The sequence below is a fragment of the Uranotaenia lowii genome, chromosome 2 (genome assembly GCF_029784155.1).
Source record: "Uranotaenia lowii strain MFRU-FL chromosome 2, ASM2978415v1, whole genome shotgun sequence".
In the NCBI taxonomy this organism is placed as follows: domain Eukaryota; kingdom Metazoa; phylum Arthropoda; class Insecta; order Diptera; family Culicidae; genus Uranotaenia; species Uranotaenia lowii.
The window spans coordinates 11,252,174-11,273,980 of NC_073692.1; the positions used below are offsets into that span (position 1 = coordinate 11,252,174).

The 21,807-nt window shown below is 38.2% G+C and overlaps 1 protein-coding gene across 1 annotated transcript; it reads left to right on the forward strand.

Moving 5' to 3' along the window:
* The first annotated feature begins 16,252 nt into the window (after positions 1-16,252).
* On the forward strand, positions 16,253-19,526 carry LOC129741063 (uncharacterized). Its single transcript, XM_055732763.1, has 3 exons — positions 16,253-16,377; positions 16,452-17,288; positions 19,301-19,526. The coding sequence occupies exons 1-3, from the start codon at positions 16,253-16,255 to the stop codon at positions 19,524-19,526; spliced, it is 1,188 nt and encodes a 395-aa protein (XP_055588738.1).
* Positions 19,527-21,807: the final 2,281 nt, after the last annotated feature.

A 21,807-nucleotide genomic window follows, 5' to 3' on the forward strand; every position in this document is an offset into this window, starting at 1 on the left:
TTTTGATTCTGGGCTCAAAATAAAAATTTTAAATTGAATCAGCGTCAGTTCTGATCACAAACCAGAAGAAATCAGCTAAAACATAAAATTGGTGATTTTTGAAGGTCTAAAAACCCAAACTTTGAACGCTTTGAGGCACCCCTATATCAAGTCCGATTGAACTGAAACCCCTAATATGTAAATCGAAAAACTTGACACAATTCAAAACTCTGAGAAAATGAAAACTGTATATCTAAATTAAAGGACAGGTCAACAATAAAATTGATCCTCGGAACTGTACAAGTTCTTAATAAAAATGAACTAGAGACGTACCGATTATTCGGCGCCGAATACCGTCCAAATGCCGTTAAGCCGAATATTTAAAAAAAAAATCGATTTTCGATGATCGGTTAAAAAAAAAAATCAAAATGAAAAAAAAACATTATTTAAACCTTAGATACGATTTCAGCACTGCTGTGCTGAGATTCAATAAAAACTTTAAATTTCCAACTATATTCTTTAACTTTCATCTTGTATGATTTTGGCCCAAATTTTTCAAAAAATCGTCCTGGTATGCTTGAGGTTGAACATTATTTATCTTTTTAACAACTATTGAAAGATATCTTGCTCAAATTCGACATTCGACATTTTAAATTGCTTGGCACCTGTTTCGATGTGTTTTGACCCAGATTTCACAGAAACTGATTCTCTTTAATGATAAACGCCCTAGAATCATCTGATGTCCTTTCAGCTAATGGAGACGTTTTGGAAATAAGAGAAACCCATACTTAAAAAAGATCTTGTAAAACATGATTTGGTAATATCATCTGGTTAAAAATAATTGACTCAAAACAATGAGGGACTTCAAGAGGGAATAAATAGAAGGAAATTGAAGTAGGTAATAGTAATTGTATTTTTAATGAAAACTGTACAGAATATTCGACCGTATACTCGGCCGAATATTCGTTTGGCTGAATAGTTGAAAAAGTCTATGTTCGGTATTCGGCCGTTGGCAGGTACATCTCTAGAATGAACCTATTACCAGAATTCAAAATTATAATAATAATAAAAATTGAAAATAAATGATTTGGAACGGGAATTTAAGATCCGGAACTAAAAAGTTTTACAAATCAAACTTGAAACAAAGGAGTTTATAAAAAACATTGATTCAGAATCAACTTCCACGTGGCTTGTGATATATCTCAGTTGGCAAGTCTGTTGTCTCCTGAGCAGATGTCCGCGAGTTCGAGCCCAACAATAAACATCGAACACAGTGGTACCAGATAAGTTTTTCAATAACGATCCGCCAACTGTAACGTTGATAAAGTCGCGAATGCCATAATGATGGTAAAACGACTATAATCGAAACAAAAAAAAAGAATCAACTTCCACGAAAGGTTGTTACCGTACTGAAGATAAAATGGCACTGGACACTTGTGTTAATACAAAAAAAAAATACGAAGAATTTATTTGATGTCCCAAACATTACTGAAGTTGATAAATTTTTTGTAAGATTTGAACTTGGTCTATATAAGCAGTTTGCCAAAGAACAAAAAAATGACATTGGACTGTAAGCGTTGTGTACATAAAAAGGATTCACATTTAAGAATAACATGTGTAGAGATTTATTGAAAGAGTTACCAGGAGAGCAAAGAGTTTTTTTTTGATGTAGAGAGTAGCCTCTTTAACGGACATCTCTTCCAAACATAATTTCGGGATGGTTGTATGTGTTGGTACACCAATAGGGAAGAGGCGAGCTAAAGGCGCATATTAAGGAAAGCACTAATTTTCTCCCATATTCCAATAGATAGGAGTCTGAAAACTATATGCACATGAGCGGGAATCTGTTTTATATTCGTCAGAGCAATTTTTCTGTTAAAATATCTTACAGTTTTTGTGAAAATAATTTTGTAATAAAAGAAGTCAAAACAGCCGATTTTCGAAACCAGCGGGCTAAATGCGCATATTTATAATTCAAGCAATATTTCATTTACACTTGCAATATTTTGATATTTTTCAATTGAAAATAGAAGAAACGGAAGTTAGGCAAACGCCCAGGCTGAAATTTTTGGCGAGATTTCTGGTATCACTAGTTCTTGTGTTTTAAACATAAACAAAACAAAACGATAAAATAAATCATCTTTACTATTTAGATCTCAGAAGATCTATCAACCAAACAGTTTTCCAATTCAATCACACAAAAGCTTCGACTAAATTTTCCATCTGTCCTTTCCGCTCAAGGTATGATTCTTGTTATCTTCGTCAAAATAGCAACATCTGGTACTGCACGGTTCCGAAACGCACCGGAACTGCCTCCAGCAGCCTGGCTTCACATTACTAATCCACCCGGAACCGAATCGAAAAGACAGTTTCATTGACTGTGCGGCTCCAAACTTTGCACCCTCCTCTTCTTCCTTGCTTAACAGTGCTAGCCAAATTGTCTCCTCCACCACTTCCTGCGCAATTCAGCAAGAAACCGCAAAAATACAAACACGATCTCTTCAGCAGGCGCCCCCCGAAAGTAGGGCCCAGACACTTCTGAAACCGGTATGTTGGGGACTAATTCATTTACACCACGACTGACTCATCCGTGCAAGATTTCTCCCTTGAATGGGAAAAGTTTGCTTCCCTCCTATTATTCCCCCTTACCAAGATCTGTTTCTTCGAACTTCTGCTAGGAGTTCCGTTACAGAAGAAGGGAAATTTCTTATACAATTTCTGCCAGCCTCTCAGTTGCATAATGACTAAATAATAACTCGCTCATTTTCCCGCTTTTTCAAGCCCTGGAACCTAAGCAAATTTATCCCGACACCCATGTTCCAAGTTCCGTGAAAACCATCCAGCACCCCACTTACCAAAACGGGTGGAAAAGATGCGAACAGCAGCATCTTTTGATGAAGAAGAGTGGTGGACTCGAAAATGGTTGAACGCGAAGCGAAAGATTAAACTAACGAATCCAGGTTTTCCATTCTAATCTTCGGTGTTTGGGTAGTAAGTAGGCCTTGAAAACATGAATCTTTTTGTCCCATGCTTTACGAGCAAGTTCACTCGTGTTGGGAAAAAGTGGTAGAAATTTTGCCACTTGTTATTGAAAACTTCACCATGCAAAAACATTTTCAAGATCTGCGGCTTTCAATTTTTTTTACAAGACGTGTTCTATTTTCGCATGCTGTGATGCAGAAATGCTTGACTCCTATCACATACGACTGAAATAGAAACAGTGATGTAAAAAACTACAACGCCCGAAGATCTTGAAAACATTTTTGCATGGTAAAATTTTCAAAATGGGCTACAAGTGTCAAAATTTCTACCACGTTTTCCTAACACGAGTGAACTTGCTCATACTAGCGAGAAGACAGACCCGGATCGAAAAATCGGACCAAAATTGGTCGGGTTTTGATCCGTTCAATCCGCGAGTCGGTCCGAAAACAGACAAGAAAACCGACCAAATTTGGACTAATTCAGTGCTCTGGTGACACAAGTTTCCTGCAAAAGTGACGCGGTGCCAAAAAAAACTGTCAAAACAATTGGTCCAGTTTTCCAGACCGAATTCGGTCCAATTTCACACTAAAATTGGTCAGATTCCAGACCGTTTCTAGAAGGATTCCGGGCCAAAATTGGTTTATTTTGTGAATGCAAATTTTTTATTGCTGCCATCGTTTATTTATAATCTTTTTGGATCTATCAAAAAGTTCAAGTTATTTGGAATAAATTTATTTTTATACATCTAGATAACACATATAAGAAAAATATAAAATATCATTTAAACAAAACATTTTTCGGCAGGCAAACACCCTTGCATTACCTCGCAGAATTTGGATCAGTTTACTGATGCTTTCCATCGAACAAATTTATGAAATATAAAAAAAAAACTATATGATTGAAACTATACTGTTGCGAAACTATACGACGCCGACTGATCGAATTCCAACCATATCTGGACCGATTCGAACTGCCAGGTCTTGGCTTCGAAGCTGCTTTTAGCAACAGGGAAATCGGACGAAAATCGGACGTTTTTTAACTGACCAGCTTCTTTTTGACAGTAATCGGTCCGTTTTTGAGGAACGCTCCGGTCCGGGTAGTCGCTACGCGATTGCCTGCTTCGATAAGACCAATTGGGAATGCAAAAATCATTTTGAAAAAAGGGTGAAGGGTGATACGGTCAATATTTGGTCAAAGGAAAACGCGTGTAAATCGGTGAAATCGTTTATTTAAAATATCTAATTAAATTTCTTTTTCAAGTTTAGTTAGTATTAAATTCAGGAAAAATATTCAGTTAGGCTTCCGCTTTCCCAAATCCGAATTGCCGGGCCTTACGCTTAACCCCTGCCATCAGATTTTGTACAGCCACCTTGTCCACCTTCTTCGCCGCAGAAAGCCAGTTTGCCTTGAACTGCTGCTCGTCCTTAGCAGTTTTTTGGTCTTCTTTAGGTTCAGCTTGACAATAGTCCAGTATTTGTCAATTGGGCGGAGCTCTGGCGTGTTTGGAGGGTTCTTGTCCTTGGGAACCACCTGCACGTTGTTGGCGGCGTACCACTTCATGGCCTTTTAACCGTAATGGCAAGATGCCAAATCCGGCCAAAACAGTACGGAACAACCGTGTTTCTTCAGGAAAGGCAGCAGACGTTTATTCAAACACTCTTTCACGTAAATTTCTCGGTTGACAGTCCCGGAAGCTATGAAAGTGCTGCTTTTCAAGCCACAGGTACAGATGGCTTGCCAAACCAGATATTTCTTCGCGAACTTTGACAGTTTCATGTGCTTGAGAATATCTGCTACCTTTTCCCTTCCTTTTGCCATATAAAACTCCTGTCCCGGAAGCTGCTTGTAGTCGGCTTTGACGTAGGTTTCGTCGTCCATTACCGCGCAGTCAAACTTCGTCAGCATCGTCGTGTACAGCCTCCGGGATCGCGCTTTGGCCGTCGTATTTTGTTTATCATCGCGATTTAGAGTCACTACCTTCTTGTAAGTCGATATTCCGGCTCGTTTTTTGGCTCGATGCACGGTTGTAGACGATACACCCAGCTTATTTGCGGCATCTGGGAGAGAGAGGTTAGGATTTCGCTTGAAACTACCGGCAACTCTCTTTGTCGTCTCAGCGGCTTCCGGTTTTCGATTTCCTCCCGATCCAGACTTCCTGGCTGTCGACAAACGTTCCCCAAACACTTTAATTACATTTGTAACGGTTGATTTGGAAACTTCTAGCGATTTTTCCAGCTTTGCGTGCGAGTTGCTCGGATTTTCGCGATGCGCGAGCAAAATTTTGATACGCTGCTCTTCTTCCTGGGACGGCATTTTGACAACTGAAGAGAGAATTCCAAAATCAAAACAGGAACAACATTCCACACATACACACCTTCAAAATGAGGGGTGTTCAGGTTTTTTAAATGCAAAATTGAAAGAAATACGTCAAGTTGATATTGACCAAATTTTGACCGTATCACCCTTTATAGTTATCTAAAATGTTGCTGAATGAATGATTTCGTTCAAATATCATCATGAAAAGATTAAGAGGATTTTTATAGGACCAAGCTAACTTCATGAAAGCAAGTTGTCATAAAACTTTCAGTTCAAGAGATAGATTTTTTCCAGTCAAAATGACCGCCTTTAGTTTGTCGTGAAAGTTTGTCTAAGACATCAAATGCATCAAACTTAAGGGGAAGACTCAAATATTTGTTTCACACTAAACTTCATTTCTGTACCACTGTACAGTGGGATGATGAGAAAAAACTGGGTGTTTTTTTGAATTTTTTCGCATAACTGGAGAGCTAATCGAACAGATGGAAACGAATTCGGCATGGGAGGGCATTTGGACACGAGAAATTGTAAATGATTATTTGAGACTCTTGTTTCCTTTAATTGGGAATTAAGCTAAGGAAGAGGGGAGCTCCCAAAATATGATATGGGAACAATCTTGCAATCGAACAAGGGAACAGAATTTGGCATGGGAGTGTATATGAATGCACATAAAGTTTCTATGATGATTTGAGACCAATCCCTCTTTCCAGTTGGGATATACATAAGTAGGAGGGAGGGGCTCCAATACAAATTGAATAGCATTACTCCAGAATTATCAAAGCAAACGAAATCGAATTTTGCATGAGCTGAGGAAATGTTTCTCCGGTGGTTTGAGAGTCCTCCCTGCATTCAGTGAAAAAATAAAAAGTGGGAACTTTTTTTAAACATTTCGATAACTAATCGAGAAAATTGAACCAAATTTTCATGGTAGCATATTTTTGTACAGGAATTGATAGTTTGGGACTCCCTTCTACTGCCAGAAGGGAGATATAAAGTGGAAAGCATTTTTTTTCGGGAATTTAACACAACGATCATTCTTACCAACCGCAAAGCACACCGGGTCAGCTTGTTCCTTATAAATACAGAAACTGAAATCTGAAACCAGAAATCTGAACTCTGAGTCTGAATTCTGAATCTGAACTTATTTCAAGTTCAATATATTTTACAGAATAGAATTTTTTGAGCATTTCGTTGTGGTAAAAAAAGTAGTTGCCTAGAAGGAAAACGACTAAGGCAGTTGAACTCCAAGAACATGAAAAGCCCTTGTAAAGATTTATGACCTTCCTTTATACATGAAGCTTATTAAAATTCACCGAACTGCCGGAAGGTTCCCTTCTTGGGGGGTGAATTTGTTTCCTATTCCATTTCGAATCGAATAATGCAAAATCGAATAAACAAAACGTTCCTTTTTTTTCGTAAGACATCCTGTCCTTCACTTTATTACTGTTATAATTTCTGTTCCCTTTGTAGAACGTCATGGAGATGCTTATTTGTTATGCCTGAATTAGAATGATTGTTGAGAAAATTTCCGTTTAAAAGTAGAATACGCTAGTTCTTCAAAACTGCTGCAGATTTTTTTGAGATTTACTCTTCAAATCTTTACAATAACAAATCAAAACAAAACACTTTTCATTAATATTAAAAAAAAAACATCGCCTCCTAAATGCTTCTACAGAATGACAAAAGGCAAAGCCAACAAATTTTTGGTGTCAAACATCATGCTCCAAAAGCTTTGCCGGAAAATATTTATTGTTTGTGTTCGGATTGACCCGTTTTTCCCATCAAGGGTTGTCATCGAGTTTTTTTTCTTGCATTTTCCCACCACTTACCTGAATTGTCTCCTGAGTGGAGTACCGCTGCTTATCCGCCATGTTTAGCCTTTCTCCAACCATTGTTGTTGCTCATTCTGGTGGGAGGAAAGAAGGGAGGAAAAAAGAAAGGAAACGTCAAAAGAATTATCGACCTCGAGAAAGGTTTTTTTTTCAATCACAAAACGAACCAACAAACGATTGTTTAATGAAATCAATCAAACTGCTCGATCGATCAAAGCAAGCGTTTGTGTGTCCCGATCACAGGGTTGTGACGAAACAGGAAAGCTTGAATCCTGAATGAGATTCAGTTTTGTAATTTCGAGCCTTAAGAAAAATTCAAAATTAAGATGGGAAACATAAATTCGAAAAAAAAAATCAATTAGTTGACATGTCTGGCTTATTACGTCTTTCTGTTAGTGGTTTTTTCTGGCAATTTTCATTAAGGAAAAAAACTTTTCTTTGATTGAAACTTGCTAGTATGGCCGCTGTTCCATCCATTGCAGATGGCCATGATTTGTCGCCATTCATTGATTGCTTTTCCTCAAAGTTTGCGAGAAATAAATATCAGTCATTGCCTACTATGATATAGAAAAAGTTGCACTGTGAGAAGAGAGAAAAAAAAGTAGGAACTCATAATCAATTGGGTAAAACTTTCACGTACTGAGTTTCCCTGCAAGCGGACGGTTGTCACTTTCAATCATTTTTATAACTCCTAAAACTTGAATGGGTCAAATCGATTGGCAGAAGGAAATATTCAAGAGTTTCCGGACTCCGGTGAATCGAAGGGGAGTTCAAATGAGGTCAACGCAAATCAGCTCCTAGCAAGACTGCAACTTCTTCTTCCCTCAACACACATCCGCATCCCGGCACAGATCAAGACGACGGGGATGTTGCATTATTGACTAGCATCCTGATGCGGGCATCCATTCAAGGGAGCAAAAAAAAAGCCAAAGTAAAATAAACCCCCTTAAAAAATAACATCTCCGGCATTTCCGGCTTGATTCAGGTTTTCTCCCCCGTTTCAATCGCATCAAGCGAGCACTCGAGCGCCCAAATTTAGGCAGAGTGCTCTCGTCTCGAGTGCTAATAGAAATTATGCAAATCAGTATCGATTCTGTTTGCGAATCAGAATCACGAGAAGGTGTAGGACGTCCTACCTATGTATATGCTGGGTGAAACGGACCAAAAAATTCACTGCTCAAAGGGATAAGAAAGAATAAGCATGAAGTTTTTTTGTTCTTTCTTTAATGGATCTTGGAATGTTGTAAATAGACCTTTAAGAAACAATAAGGTGTTTCTACAATTTTGACTACAATAATTACTTTTGCCAGGATTTTCATATGACTATTATTTGACTGATCAGCAGCAGACAAAAATGAAAAGAATGACAAAAATGACAAAAATGACAAAAATGACAAAAATGACAAAAATGACAAAAATGACAAAAATGACAAAAATGACAAAAATGACAAAAATGACAAAAATGACAAAAATGACAAAAATGACAAAAATGACAAAAATGACAAAAATGACAAAAATGACAAAAATGACAAAAATGACAAAAATGACAAAAATGACAAAAATGACAAAAATGACAAAAATGACAAAAATGACAAAAATGACAAAAATGACAAAAATGACAAAAATGACAAAAATGACAAAAATGACAAAAATGACAAAAATGACAAAAATGACAAAAATGACAAAAATGACAAAAATGACAAAAATGACAAAAATGACAAAAATGACAAAAATGACAAAAATGACAAAAATGACAAAAATGACAAAAATGACAAAAATGACAAAAATGACAAAAATGACAAAAATAACACAACTGACAAAAATGACAAAAATGACAAAAATGACAAAAATAACAAAACCAATGGCTTCGGTTGCAAACAACTGTCATGTCCGGTTGTATCTCCAGAGAATAATTTTGACCACAACTCAACTGACCCGGCTGGAACAAAATCATTGAACGAAATTGTGTTTTTTCTCTCGTTCCTCCACCCTGCACACTTGTTCTTTTTTTTTTTTTTAACTCAGAGCTAAAGTTAGTTTACCACGCAATGTTCTCCAACAACAAAATAAACAACAACAACAACCCCTGAATGAACAGCATCCCTCCATTATGCTGCCCTCGTTACATCTCTCCACGGAGATGCTCATCTCCGGATGCCGTCCCGTTCCCTGGGTGTGTAAAGTCCACTCGAAACATCTAAAACCTTTTACTTATCTGGTGTAAAAATTGCATCCGAGCACGTTTGGGGCAGATAAGGACGGGGAGATGTGGAAATAATTGCGATGGTTGAGTTATGTTATTAAAGATTTAAAATTTTCAGTTTAGCTTGATTTCTAACTTAGAATAGTTGAGGTAAATTTTAAATTTTGACGATGGTCTGTAAAAGGCAATGTTACTTTCAATCTAATTTCTATCATAAATACATAGTATGGATTCACAAGTACGGAAATGGGTCTCCAAGGACTCCTACATAAATTATGTTGACTGTTTCGTCCGGCGAAACGTTATTTTTCTAGCTCAGGAGAACCCTGTCTCGTACGGTATCACTAACCTTCTAGTTTTTTCGTGTCTGAGCATGGTTTCGGGACAGGTAAGTTCAGGTGATGCATTTTTTCGCTATTTGAGCTTCTACAAAAAAATCTATAACATTGTTTCAGATTTTTTTTTCAAATTTGAAGAAATTTAGGGGAAACACGGGAATGAAATGCTCTCTGCTTTTTATAGAGCTACAATTTAAAAAAAAAACAATTAACAAGCTTTTGCACGGTACTATAAATTTTAGAATGAATGCCAGATGTAGCCTTTTTGGCAGAGATAAACCTCAAACGGAATATTTCAAGTGTGAATTGCGCAGGTAATCATTTCTTCAATTCCATCGACTCTTCCGTTGGTGCAAAAATTAATGCTTCTAGGAAAAATTCCGAAGTTGTCAGAAAAGTTTCTTCTCCTCCTTCCTCTTTCTCGTCTTCACACGTTAGGCCGGCAAACAATCTGCCTGTTCGCTGTCAGCCTCGGCCTACTTTGGAATCCCGTCTTGGTAATGTTTGAAACGATTTTAATGTTACCTGGGCTGGTTCAGCGCCGCAGACTCGTTGTTTGGGTTGCCTGCTTTGGGTATATAGACTGTTCTAGGAATCATAAGCACACCGAATATTAACGATCATTTTGAATCAATTTTTTTTCGAATTCTTCTGGCTGCGTCCTTTTGTTTACACATTTTTTTACGGGATGACACCAACAAAAAATTTAGTTTGTGATAACATTTCAATATGCGTGATCCTTCTCCGGAAAAGAAAAAAAGTATCGTGCACAAGCGGTGTATTGTGAGTGGAATCTCATTGAGTAAATTTGCCAAAAAAGAGGATGTGAGCATCGGACAGCATTCAAAACCATGGTGATCATTGTACATTTGAAGATGAACCGAGGACTGGTCGAAAATCTGGTCCTGTAAGTCCTTCTATCGACAAAAAGGTCAAGGACCCCATCAAAAAGAAACCATCGGCGAGGAAAGTCGGGACCTCGACGTCTAACGTTATGCGTGCTAAAGAGCGATTTGGGCTCAAGACGTACCGGAGGCAGAAAAACGTAAAAAGGACCCAAATCAAGTCGCTTCTGTCAAACCAAAAGCCCGTAAACAGTATGATTCAATATTTTGCAAAATTTCTGGGTGCATTATGATAAAAATAAAACCCTTATTGGTCACAATACTTCACTGTATGTAGAGGAGAAGGTCATTTTCACCGAAAATTTTGGCCAAAAGTCGATGGTGAGGCAGGCAATTAGCGAGTGCGGCACAATATCTAGCCCGTAAGGGAACTGGGTATAAAATGCGCAGTCGGGACAAGACATTGCGTTTATGCGTTTATAAATATTTGTGGACCTTCTATATTGCGAAAATTTGACGAAAAACGAAAACAAAATTTTTTGGGAGCTTTTCTTGCAATTTTTCAACTTTTCTCGTAAGGAATTATGGCATCGATCAGCAAAACATTTGCCTGGCATCTGTTCCAATGATGAACATTGGTCTTGAAAATAATCACACAACGAAAAATTTCCTCATTCAATTTTTTTTCTGTTTTTTCAACGATTTTTAATTAACGTGTGTAGGCAGGGCAAAACGCGCCATGTCCGTTTATCGTTAAGCATGTTTCATATTTGTTTAAATTTAAATGACGATTTCATCACATCAATTTTAAGGATTTTTATATGTTGAATTGGAAAACATGACTTGAATGTGAACGAATATATTAAAAATTCCTAAATTTGGTATAGAATTAATTAACTATTCACAAGAACGTCAGTATATCTGGCAGCACTGCGTGTAGCAATACATTTTTCCATCTGTGAAGTAGAAAATAAGTGTTTTTACCTTGCAAACACTGTCGGAGGCCCTTGAATTAATAAACACTTATTAATCGTTAATCGGCGCGTTTGGATACACACATATGCGCACTTTGCCCCAAACGAAATGGAAATCATACTTTAGAAAGTCTTTCAGAATTTAACGATTAAGACGTATATAAGTGGTATAAGTGTTCCTGTTTTCTGGCGAAGAACAGTCCCCTTTTCAAAAGTATCGTCAAATTTACTCCAGAAGCGTTCAATGCCGATGATCAAGCAGCATAATATACCCGTCATAGGATTGGCTAAAAAGACCAATCAAGTCTCAAGGCACATGCAAGGGCTTGAGAAGCTCCCAGAAACTCAAACAACATTTCATCTTTATTTTCTGATCCAAACAATTTTGTAGATTTGGATAAAATTACTGAGAAGAAATTAAAACTTTTGCAACAAAATTTAATGGAAATGATGCCTATTATGATGAAAGCAAACTCTATTCTTCAAAGCATTCCAAACTTCTTTTAATTATAATGCTTACAAAATTATCATAACTTTGGGATTCCCTCATGGATCCAAATTGATTTTTAAATATTATGAATAAGAACACTAGATCACTGCTGGCTAACCAAGTTTTTGTTTTGAGCTTATTTACGTATAATTTAAAAAAATAGCGCGAAAGGCGATGGGAAAAGTGAGTTTTTTCTTAAGGGGAAAAAGTTTCATAGAAATAGTTTGTTTGAAAGCTTTTAATTGAAAATTTGATATAGACGCTAGGGGTTCATCTTAAATAAAAGATTGAAATTGTTTTGGTAGGCCTTTTTATCTCAATGAAAACTTATTCATAAAATAGTTGTCTGATGATGTTTCAACTGAATAAGTACCTTTAAGTATGATTCTTAATTGTCCAAAGCTGAAAAAAAGGAACAAAAACATTCCTCCTTAATTCTCAACAAATGGATGGACGATGCGATGGTTCTGGAGTCTCTCGTGACTAAGTTACTGACTTAGCTGACGTACCTCTAGAGCCATGTAGAACGAATGATCTGATTTTACTTTTCTTGTCTCAGCTGTTCCTTTCGAGTCGCATAGGCGAAAAACAGGTTGAACTGCCAGCGTCCATGACGGTCGATTTAAAAAACCATTAAAAGAGGTTTTTCGCCTTACTGATGATATGGAAATGGTTTGTTTGCACAGGAGCTCGAACGAGTTGACCGGAAGTTCCAATTCGCCGGAAAGCTGGTATTGCCTTTTTACGAGCGGAAACGGTCAACTCAAATCGAAGTTCAATTTTCAAGCTCCAAAATTTTTACGAAATTTTTTCCATGTTGTCCCAACTTATTCAAGAATATTGGAAAAACTAGTGTTTCGGTGCTTTCGAATTTGTGGACAAACCAACACGAGGAAGCAAGATGATATCCAAGATTTCCGTTGTTGGAAGTGAACGAATTAAACCGGTCCAGGACCGTTGTACTCCCACAGGACTGTTGGATTTCAAATGTACTCTAGGCTAATTCTGAGTTCGAACCTTTAAGATAAGTACCAATTTTTAATTTTTGTGATTGTATGTGTTGTAACTTACTTGTAACAACTTGTAAGTACCTATGTTTTTATATTGATTTAGTTTGATAGGACAAGTTCGGATTTTTTTACTTATTATACTTGATTTTTTAATTTGAAATATTCCTATTGTAAATTCGAAATATTTCTCTGCTGATGGTATAAAATTTTTTTCACAATTATAATTGCTATGTAGCAGCTTTATCTAAATGCGCGCATTAGATTTGCAAATGATTATGCTTGAAAAGCTCACAATATCGCAGATTTGAAGGTCGCAAGGTTCAAAACTTAATTTATTGATTTCAGGTATAGTATTTGAAAATGCGATTGGGTGTTGAAATTTGATATTTTTTTATTTTAATAAACAGTTTTCAACTACGTAAAAAATTCGCTTAGTACCTGAAAAAGCTGAAGTTAGAAGCTATATGCTGCACATAGCAAAATTTTTTTTAATTTTTTTTTAAGATCATGGCCACAAAAATGTAAAAACATGTGTAAAACCCGAATTTTCAATCAATCATTTGACAAATTGTTCCTGTTACAATAGAAAAATTAAAAAAAAAAATGAATGGAAAAGTTGACGTAATTTGCCACATTTTGGCATCTTTAGATTTTTGAAATACGAAATACATAATTCATGACGAACTTTCAAAGGTAGCTGTTTTTCTAACTTTTCATCAATTCGGATTTTTGATACAATTCCTACACCTAAATTCAGCTTTGCACTGGATTTTGAGTATATTATCGTAAGGTTTAGGCAAAAAATTATATGCAAAAGAAAAAAATTTTCATAGCGGTTCTAGTGACGTAACTACATTGGCGGTGCGATGCTTGACAAGAATATTTATAAATTTAAAAATATAAATAGATTCTTCATTGGAGTATTTTGCTGAATCGTGATATGAAAATTTCGTAATTTTATTTTCAACTTTGAAACACAATTGTCGATGAAAACTCTGGTTTTAATTTTTTAATTTCTTAATATAAAAAATCATCACTCTAAATATTAATTCAGTAGAAAATAAGATTATCAAAATCAGTTTCTGAAGTATGAAGCTTCTGGAAGTTAAATTGCAAGTTATCATTCACATTTTCAATTTTAGTTGTACTAAATCAAATGAAATAGTTACAAATTTGAAATAATAAATTAAAGAATGTGAAAATGTTTCTAGACATATTCATTTCAATCATTCTATTCACTCATATTTGTGAATGTAAAAATTGAAGCTTTAAAAAATTGAAATTTTGATGACATTAATTTTGGCAATTTTAGGGTTCAGGTTTAAAGCTTATTGTAGATTATAGAAAAGTTATTATGAAATCAGTTTTTCTTTTTTTTAAGCTACTTTTCCTTGAAAAATTAGTTCAAAAGGGCTACTTTAACATTTTAAGAAAATATATAATTCTTTAAATAAAAGAAGATGAAACTAATGAGTCTAAACTAATGTAGACGATTGACTAGGAATCGTCGAAGTGCAAGAGAAGATAATTAAAGTTTTCACTGATTTGTGGGGAGAGAGAATTAGAGATGTTTTCGAAAATTTCTGTTGCGGAAAAATTACTAAATGAAATACATATCAATTGATAAGATAACCTTTAAAAAATATATTTATTACAAGGATACATTGGTTTTCATCATCATGTTTTTATTATTTCAGATTAAATATGTTTTTAATAAACTTAACTTTCTATTGATTTACTATTGATGAGAAAGACTTCTGAAATGTGAGGCAAAGAAAAGCATAGAATCAAAGAGTTTTTAGAAAGGCAATATTCCTAGAAAAACAATTTGGAAAAATTTGTGTCATTTTAAGTCACTTCCCGTCTTCAACCATTTAAGTCTGTTTAGGAACGTAAATAATGCTATGTGCTATGAAGTAAGAACCACCCCAGCGACTGAACTAGATGTGAGTTCTCTCCTGAGAACTCACTCTCTTACGACCGATCATATGATCGTATTCGGGAATTTGAGATGTTTACTTATGCTAATAAAGTCAGTTCGCAGCAACCTCCACCAAGTACACATCGGTCTTGTATTTTTACCCCCGTCGGCTCGGTGCATTAATTAAGTATCGGGAATAAAGTTAAAGATTCCCTAATCGGTCGGTTTTTGTACTAACGGAAGAAATATCTGCCCGTGAAGAATATCACCTCTTGTGCATAGAAAGAGGTTCAATTGGGAAGCCTTGATTGCTCCCACAGGGACGGTGGACATTTGGACTTAGTGCTGTTAAATTGAAGTGTTCCCCGGTCGGCCCAACTTAGTGTTTACAGTCCACTAAGAAGAAAGTTTAAATTTGTTGGGACGATCCGGAACATTTTTTGGTCCTTCGAGCCGGATGTGTGGCCAGTAAGGCCTACGGATAGTGTCGGGAAGATTCGGAAACCCACCAAGCGGCTTCAGTGCGCGGCCATCGCACTTAGGAAGCATCAAGCCACCGCTGCCATCGCTGCTACGCCATCGCGCTGCTCAGCGCTATTCAAAGCACCACGAAACCACAGCTGCGCCACTTGCTACAACACAAAGCAACACGGAGCATTCACGGAGGGCGAACAAGAGCTCGGAACATCGGTCGGAACATTCCTTGGTCCACGGAATCGGTCTTCAAAAACAGGAAAGTACAAAGTGTGCATGATTAATGGTGTCTGTTTTGTGGAAGTTTGTGGGTTGCTCGAAATAAAGTTTAAAACTGAAGTTTACGGATTTTTTATCATCGGAATTGTGTGCAATCCTTGATCGGGTTTTGTCAACATCCTTCTCTGCTGCTACTGGTTCTTAATTGGCAGTTTTTCATTGAAATTCCCCAGTCAATCGGGCGTATTTTGGTTGTTTTTTCGGCAAAACTTTAACGGAGTTGAGTTGAGTTCATCAACAGTCGGTCTGATCATTAACACATATCGGTGAGAGCATTCTAGTGCATTTTGTGAGCTAAAGGTCAATAAGTGATCATTGAATGAATCAGTTTTTTCGGTTTCAGTCAGCATAATTGATTAATGATCGACGGCAATCATAAGGACGTGTCGGTGCACAGCAAATATTTTATCAATTATTTGTTGATTTTAAAAATTGTGAGTGATTTGGCAATTTAGTGCAACATTAACAAGCGGACGTGTCGATGTGCAAATAAATTTTTTGGTTCAGATTTTTGAAACGGATTTTTAAGTTCTTAATTGAGCTTTGTCGGATTGTGTCAGAATATTTGTCGGGTTTTTTGTCAGATTTTGAGTCAGTGAAAATTTCATCATGGAAGACGTCGACTTCAACGATTTGAAAGAGCAAGAGCGACAACTTAAACGGACCATCCACGGTGTAGCGAGGTTCGTTGAAGGCTTTTCGATGGAACGACACGAAAACCAGATCGACGTTCGGTTAGAGTTGTTAGAAGATGCGATGCGGAGATTTCACACAATCCAGCGGAAGATTAAATTGATTCATGACGAAGAAGACCTCGAATTTCAAAAGAAACCGAAGGCCAGCGGGAGAAACGAGTGAGAGCCAAAATCGCCAAGCGTGAAGCAGAGTTTGATGAGGCAGCGTCCCAGATTGAGGAGGTCTACTGCGCAGCGAAATCTTCCCTGATAACCTTCAAGCAACAAAAGTCAGTCGAAGAGTCAGTTTCATCCACAAGTTCGGTGATGTCACGCGTGAAGCTTCCAGAAATTCAGCTGCCGAATTTCAGTGGAAAAATTCGAGACTGGGTCACCTTCCGCGACATGTTCCAGAGTCTCATACACAACAACGGTCAGCTTTCCCCAATCGACAAATTTAGCTACTTGAGGTCATCGGTGACGGACGAAGCGCTCCAAGAAATCGGCTCAATAGAAATCACTGCGGCAAACTACCAAGTGGCATGGAGTTTACTAGAAAAGCGGTATGAGGACAAAAAGCTTATTGTTAAGGCTCATCTAGATGCACTTTTTGCAATTGAACCTATTCGTCGGGAGAACAGCGAGTCCTTGAATCGCCTCATCAGTGACTTCGACAAGAACCTACAGATGTTGGACAAGATTGGGGAAAATACCGAAAGTTGGTCGACGTTGTTGGCGCACATGATCTGCATGCGTCTGGATCCCGTAACACTTCGGCAGTGGGAAACGCATCACAATTCGAAGGAAGTGCCAACCTATTTCAACCTGATGAACTTCCTCCGAGATCAGTGTTTGGTTCTACAATCTCTTGTCACTAACACTTTGTCAGAGCATCAGCATCCAAGATTCACGAGAGCACCGGATCCACAGTATCGACGGTTTAGAAGCTCGCCTCAGCCAGATTATCGACGGTTGAGAAACACAACAACTTTTTTGGCATCGCAGCCTCAAGAATGTTGCTTCATTTGTAGAGATCGTCAGCATAACATTGTTCAGTGTCGGACTTTTAAGAGTTGGTCTGTGTCAGAACGGTTTTCGGAAGTGCACAAACGTCGCTTGTGTTTCAAATGTTTGCAACCTGGACATTTTGCCATATATTGTACCAGAAATCCCTGTCAAAAATGCCATCGGAATCACCACACACTCTTGCATTTTGAGAGTCCTCGCAACTTCTCTCGGCCTCACTCACCATGTTACTCCTCCTCCGTTCCACCAACGCGCAAAAGACGCGATAATGCCAATCAGTTTGAAACAAACCATAGCAGAGAAAGCACACAGAATCAGCACACACCAAATCGAACAACTCGTCAATCCACCAACTCGTACCCAGTTGTTCAAGCACCCGACCCACAAAATTACCCACAGTACACCACAGATAACCATTCGCACACTTTGGAATCAGTCAGTAACCCATACAGAGTATGAGTTTGTCAGTTTTTTTGTTGTCGACTGCTATCATTCGCGTTGAAAATCGGTTTCGAAATTACACGATTGCAAGAACGTTGCAATTGTGTTCACAGTTTTGCTACGCCTATAGTAGTATTGCAATTAACTAAATCTCCAGAAATGTTGAGATCACACGGAACAGGCTTTGTCTCGGTCGTTACGAAAATTGCCCATCTTGTATTCGTGAGATTGTGTCTGAACAAATGTCGGAAAATCGGTCAGCAAAACTGTCAGTAAATCATTTGGTTGAGTCAGAAAAACATTCAGATCCCAAAGCGGAAACTTGTCAGAACTACATTCAGAAACTTCTTCAGAAATCCATTCAGAAAAACATTCGGAAAACCTTTCAGAACATTATCGGAAAATCGGTCAGAAACCCATTCAGTACTACAGTCAGAATCTATGTCAGTTTTCACGTCAGAAAATCAGTCAGTCGGACGAAGGTCCTGAAGTAACTCGCATCACTCGGTCATTTGTTGGAATTTCTTCAGTTCATCTTGAAGATTTGCGAGTAGAACAAATTCGTCGAAGGCCAACCCACATTGGTCCAAATTTAAGATCGCTTCGTATACGAGCTGAAATCGGACAGCATCACTGCAAAACCACTTGAAATTTTGCTTCATCGTGTCGCACCTCAATCGTCGTTTGTCGAACGAAGAATTGACGGTGGACCCAGTTGGTCAGAATGACTAAAATGTCCCACATGTTATGCCTCCGTCTTCATCGATAATCTATCAGTGCAGACGTCGAGAAGAACCATCAGCACACAACACATTCTACGAAAAAAAAACGGTACCACTCGCGGTCTGAAATCGACGAAAAGGAAAGCGTTGGAAAAAGTCGAAAGCAGACAATGTCATAGGTGACAATGTAACGGTTGTTGGAGCTAATCTCGAGCTCAAAGTTTTTGGTTGAATAGTTTACGTTATGCAAAGTCATTGAGCAATATATCGATAAAAGTTAACACGAAAAACATAATATTAGACCGAGACATCTAAATAACCTTCCCACTTCCCATCCGCGATAGCAATTATGTCGACAACATATGTCAGTTGATCAAGAATGATCGTGTCAGATTAAATGAGTCGGAAATTGAAATCTATCAGAGTTTCATAAGTCAGAATCTGTCAGAGTTTTAAAAGTCAGAATATGAAGTTTGTCAGATTAACAAGTCTGCTATCGTCAGAAAATGTCAGTTTTGAGTCTGTATTTATGTCTGTTTATGTCGGAATGTATTTGTCAGATTTGAGAAATGGTGAAAAGGTGCATGTCTATGTGAATATTCTAAAAACACACTAAAGTCTTTCGAATATTTTTCATGAACCCTCATGGACCTCAAACGGCGCCCGTGAACCACCAACGGCTTCTTCCGGTTTTTTTAACGGCCCATCACCACACACTGCGGCTTCGAAACAATTATGGTCAGCACCTAATCTCGGCAATACCAGGACATAACCGATCAGGAATTTGTCCAAAGAAGCGGCAATAACTACAACAACGGATACTCGGTAAGGTGTCAACTTCTGGTCGAAGATCGACGGGTTGACACATTGATCAGTGGTCATCGGTCGGACAAGAAACGCCCAAACATTCGAATTACAACCTCTGGTCGAAAGTCGACAGGTTGTGATATCGACTACGCATTGTTAGAATCGTTTAGACCCTACTTCCCTGCGCTAGCTCAACAGGGGAACTTTGGATGATCACCGGAGAAATTGGACACTAATAACAATTAAATTTGTGATTCTTGGGCGGACTTTTAAAACCAATTTGAACTTTACAGAAACAAACAACAAGAAAGAATAATTTTGAATTTTAGGGAATGCACTTTTAATTAAGACGCAACAATTTGGATGAAGAAAGACCATACATAACTTTTATTTTAAAAACTTTTCAATTCACTTTTCTTTGTGAGTGTTCTTCAATTTTAGGGGTTAATGAACCAAGAGAAAATGTGGTAAGATTTTGGGGTTTAATTTTGTACTTGCGCATTTATTTTTCAAACTCGACGAACTCGTTGCGGCCGTTTCTCGGTGGTCGACTCGTTGGGGGACTACTGCAGGAACGACGTAACGGGATCCGGATGAAAACAGGAACAGGGCAGTTTCAGGAACAGGTCGGATTGCACTTCGGGCAATCCGAGCAACTACTCGGCCTGTTGGGCGTAGGCCTGTCGTTCACTACACGGTCCGGGGAGCTATAGAGTTCGTGCACGATAAAACCACGCGAGTGTCTCACGACTATCGAGGGGCTTGTAACGGTTGGTCGGCACTGGAACTCCCAGAGGGAATTCCCACCAGGTCTCACCACAGCCTAAAGTGCCCCTTGGGGGTTGTAACGTAGTCGGGGCACTGTCACTTGCACGACCTAAAGCACTCACGGGTCACCGGTGTTCTTTAACAAAGGGCTGATGGTGATTAGCGACACTGGGGGAAAACTAATGTACTGGGGCTCCCTTCACTAAGCCACCTCGACCGACCAGTTGGGGAAAAACGGCGTGAAGTCTTCCAACTGGCCGTTGAAAAAACTATCCAGATCACAACTGGATCTAATGTAACGTGGGAAGGGGGTCAGAGCCACCCAATTGCGGATACGAACGATTGTCACGTTTTGGTGTGTGACCGCGCAGTTGCTGCTCCACCTCGGACCGGAACTTGCATCAAAAGCCTCGCGTCTTGCGAGCTCCTTCTATTTATACCTTTTCTGCCTCTGATTTTAGCCCTGTTCCCATTTCCCGTCGGTGATGTTCTCGTCCCCTTCGATGACAGCAACATGACAGGAACAATACAGGAACTGACATATAGAGGGCTGGTGTCTTTTCGAACCAAACATTTTATGGCGTGCATTCCATAACAAAATATATTAATCTAACAAAACTAAACCTAACAAATAACTAACTAAATGAATAATAAATAAATAACGCGAAAATAAATAAATAAATAAATAACGAAGAATTTAATAAATTAATAAATAAATAAATAAACAAAACTAAATCCCTAAATGACACCAGCCGATTGCTATTAAAATTAGAACAAGACACCACACAAACATGAGATATCTTATCCTAATTTTAGACATTTACGAACAATAATTTTTATTTACAATATTTACAAAGTTTTCATCCAAACTGGCCCAAAAATCACAATTTTTATTGTAACCATTAAATGAATGGTTACAATCTTCCCGGAGTCGGGGGTGAAAAAACCCGAGCACCAATGCATCCTTGTGGCTCCCTTAGCCTTAAAATCGCAACATATTCTAGAGTAATTTAGTCATAGCCAACCAGAGGAATCTTCCCATGTCGTCGATTCTAATGCCGGGTCACAACACACCATGTGTAATCGCGTAACCTACCGCTGCTCCCTTAGCATTAGAATCGCAACATATTCTAGGGTAATTGGGTCATCATTGCAGAGGAATCTTCTCACGTAGACGATTTTAAGGCTGGGTCACTAAACACGGTTGCAAAGGTCCTGTCTCGAACGAGGGTTTTTTCCTTGGGTTCTCCGCTGATTAACTTCACAGAAATGTAACGGAATATCCTCATAGCCATTGTGAAGTAAGAGTGCAAGCACTTCACATACCGTGGCTCCCTTGGTCTTCAATTCGCAACATATTCTAGAGTAATTGAGTCATATCCAAGCAGAGGAATCTCCTCATGTCGTCGATTCTAATGCCGGGTCACTATGCACGGAAGGAATTTGCGCCTTACCTACCGCGGCTCCCTTAGCATTAGGATCGCTACATTAATTTGTTCATGCTTGCAGAGGAATCTTCTCACGTAGCCGATTTGAAGACGGGGTTACAAAGCACGGTAACAATGACCCAAGATTTTTCCCGAAAGACGCCCATTTCTGTTCGTTCCTCAACGGAGTCATCCCGAACTAGTCGCCAAAACAAAGTCTTCCCTCCACCAAATCACGAGTCCATAATAGGAATTACTGATCACTGACTACCATTTTGCGTCATCTCAAAAAAAGTTTC

Excerpts from the sequence above, each read along its gene's own strand:
- LOC129741063 (XM_055732763.1), top strand. The coding sequence starts at position 16,253 with ATGGAAGACGTCGACTTCAACGATTTGAAAGAGCAAGAGCGACAACTT. Across the intron at positions 16,378-16,451 it reads GAAAACCAGATCGACGTTCG|AAGACCTCGAATTTCAAAAG; the intron begins GTTAGAGTTGTT and ends TTCATGACGAAG. Across the intron at positions 17,289-19,300 it reads CCTCAGCCAGATTATCGACG|AAGCGGCAATAACTACAACA; the intron begins GTTGAGAAACAC and ends ATTTGTCCAAAG.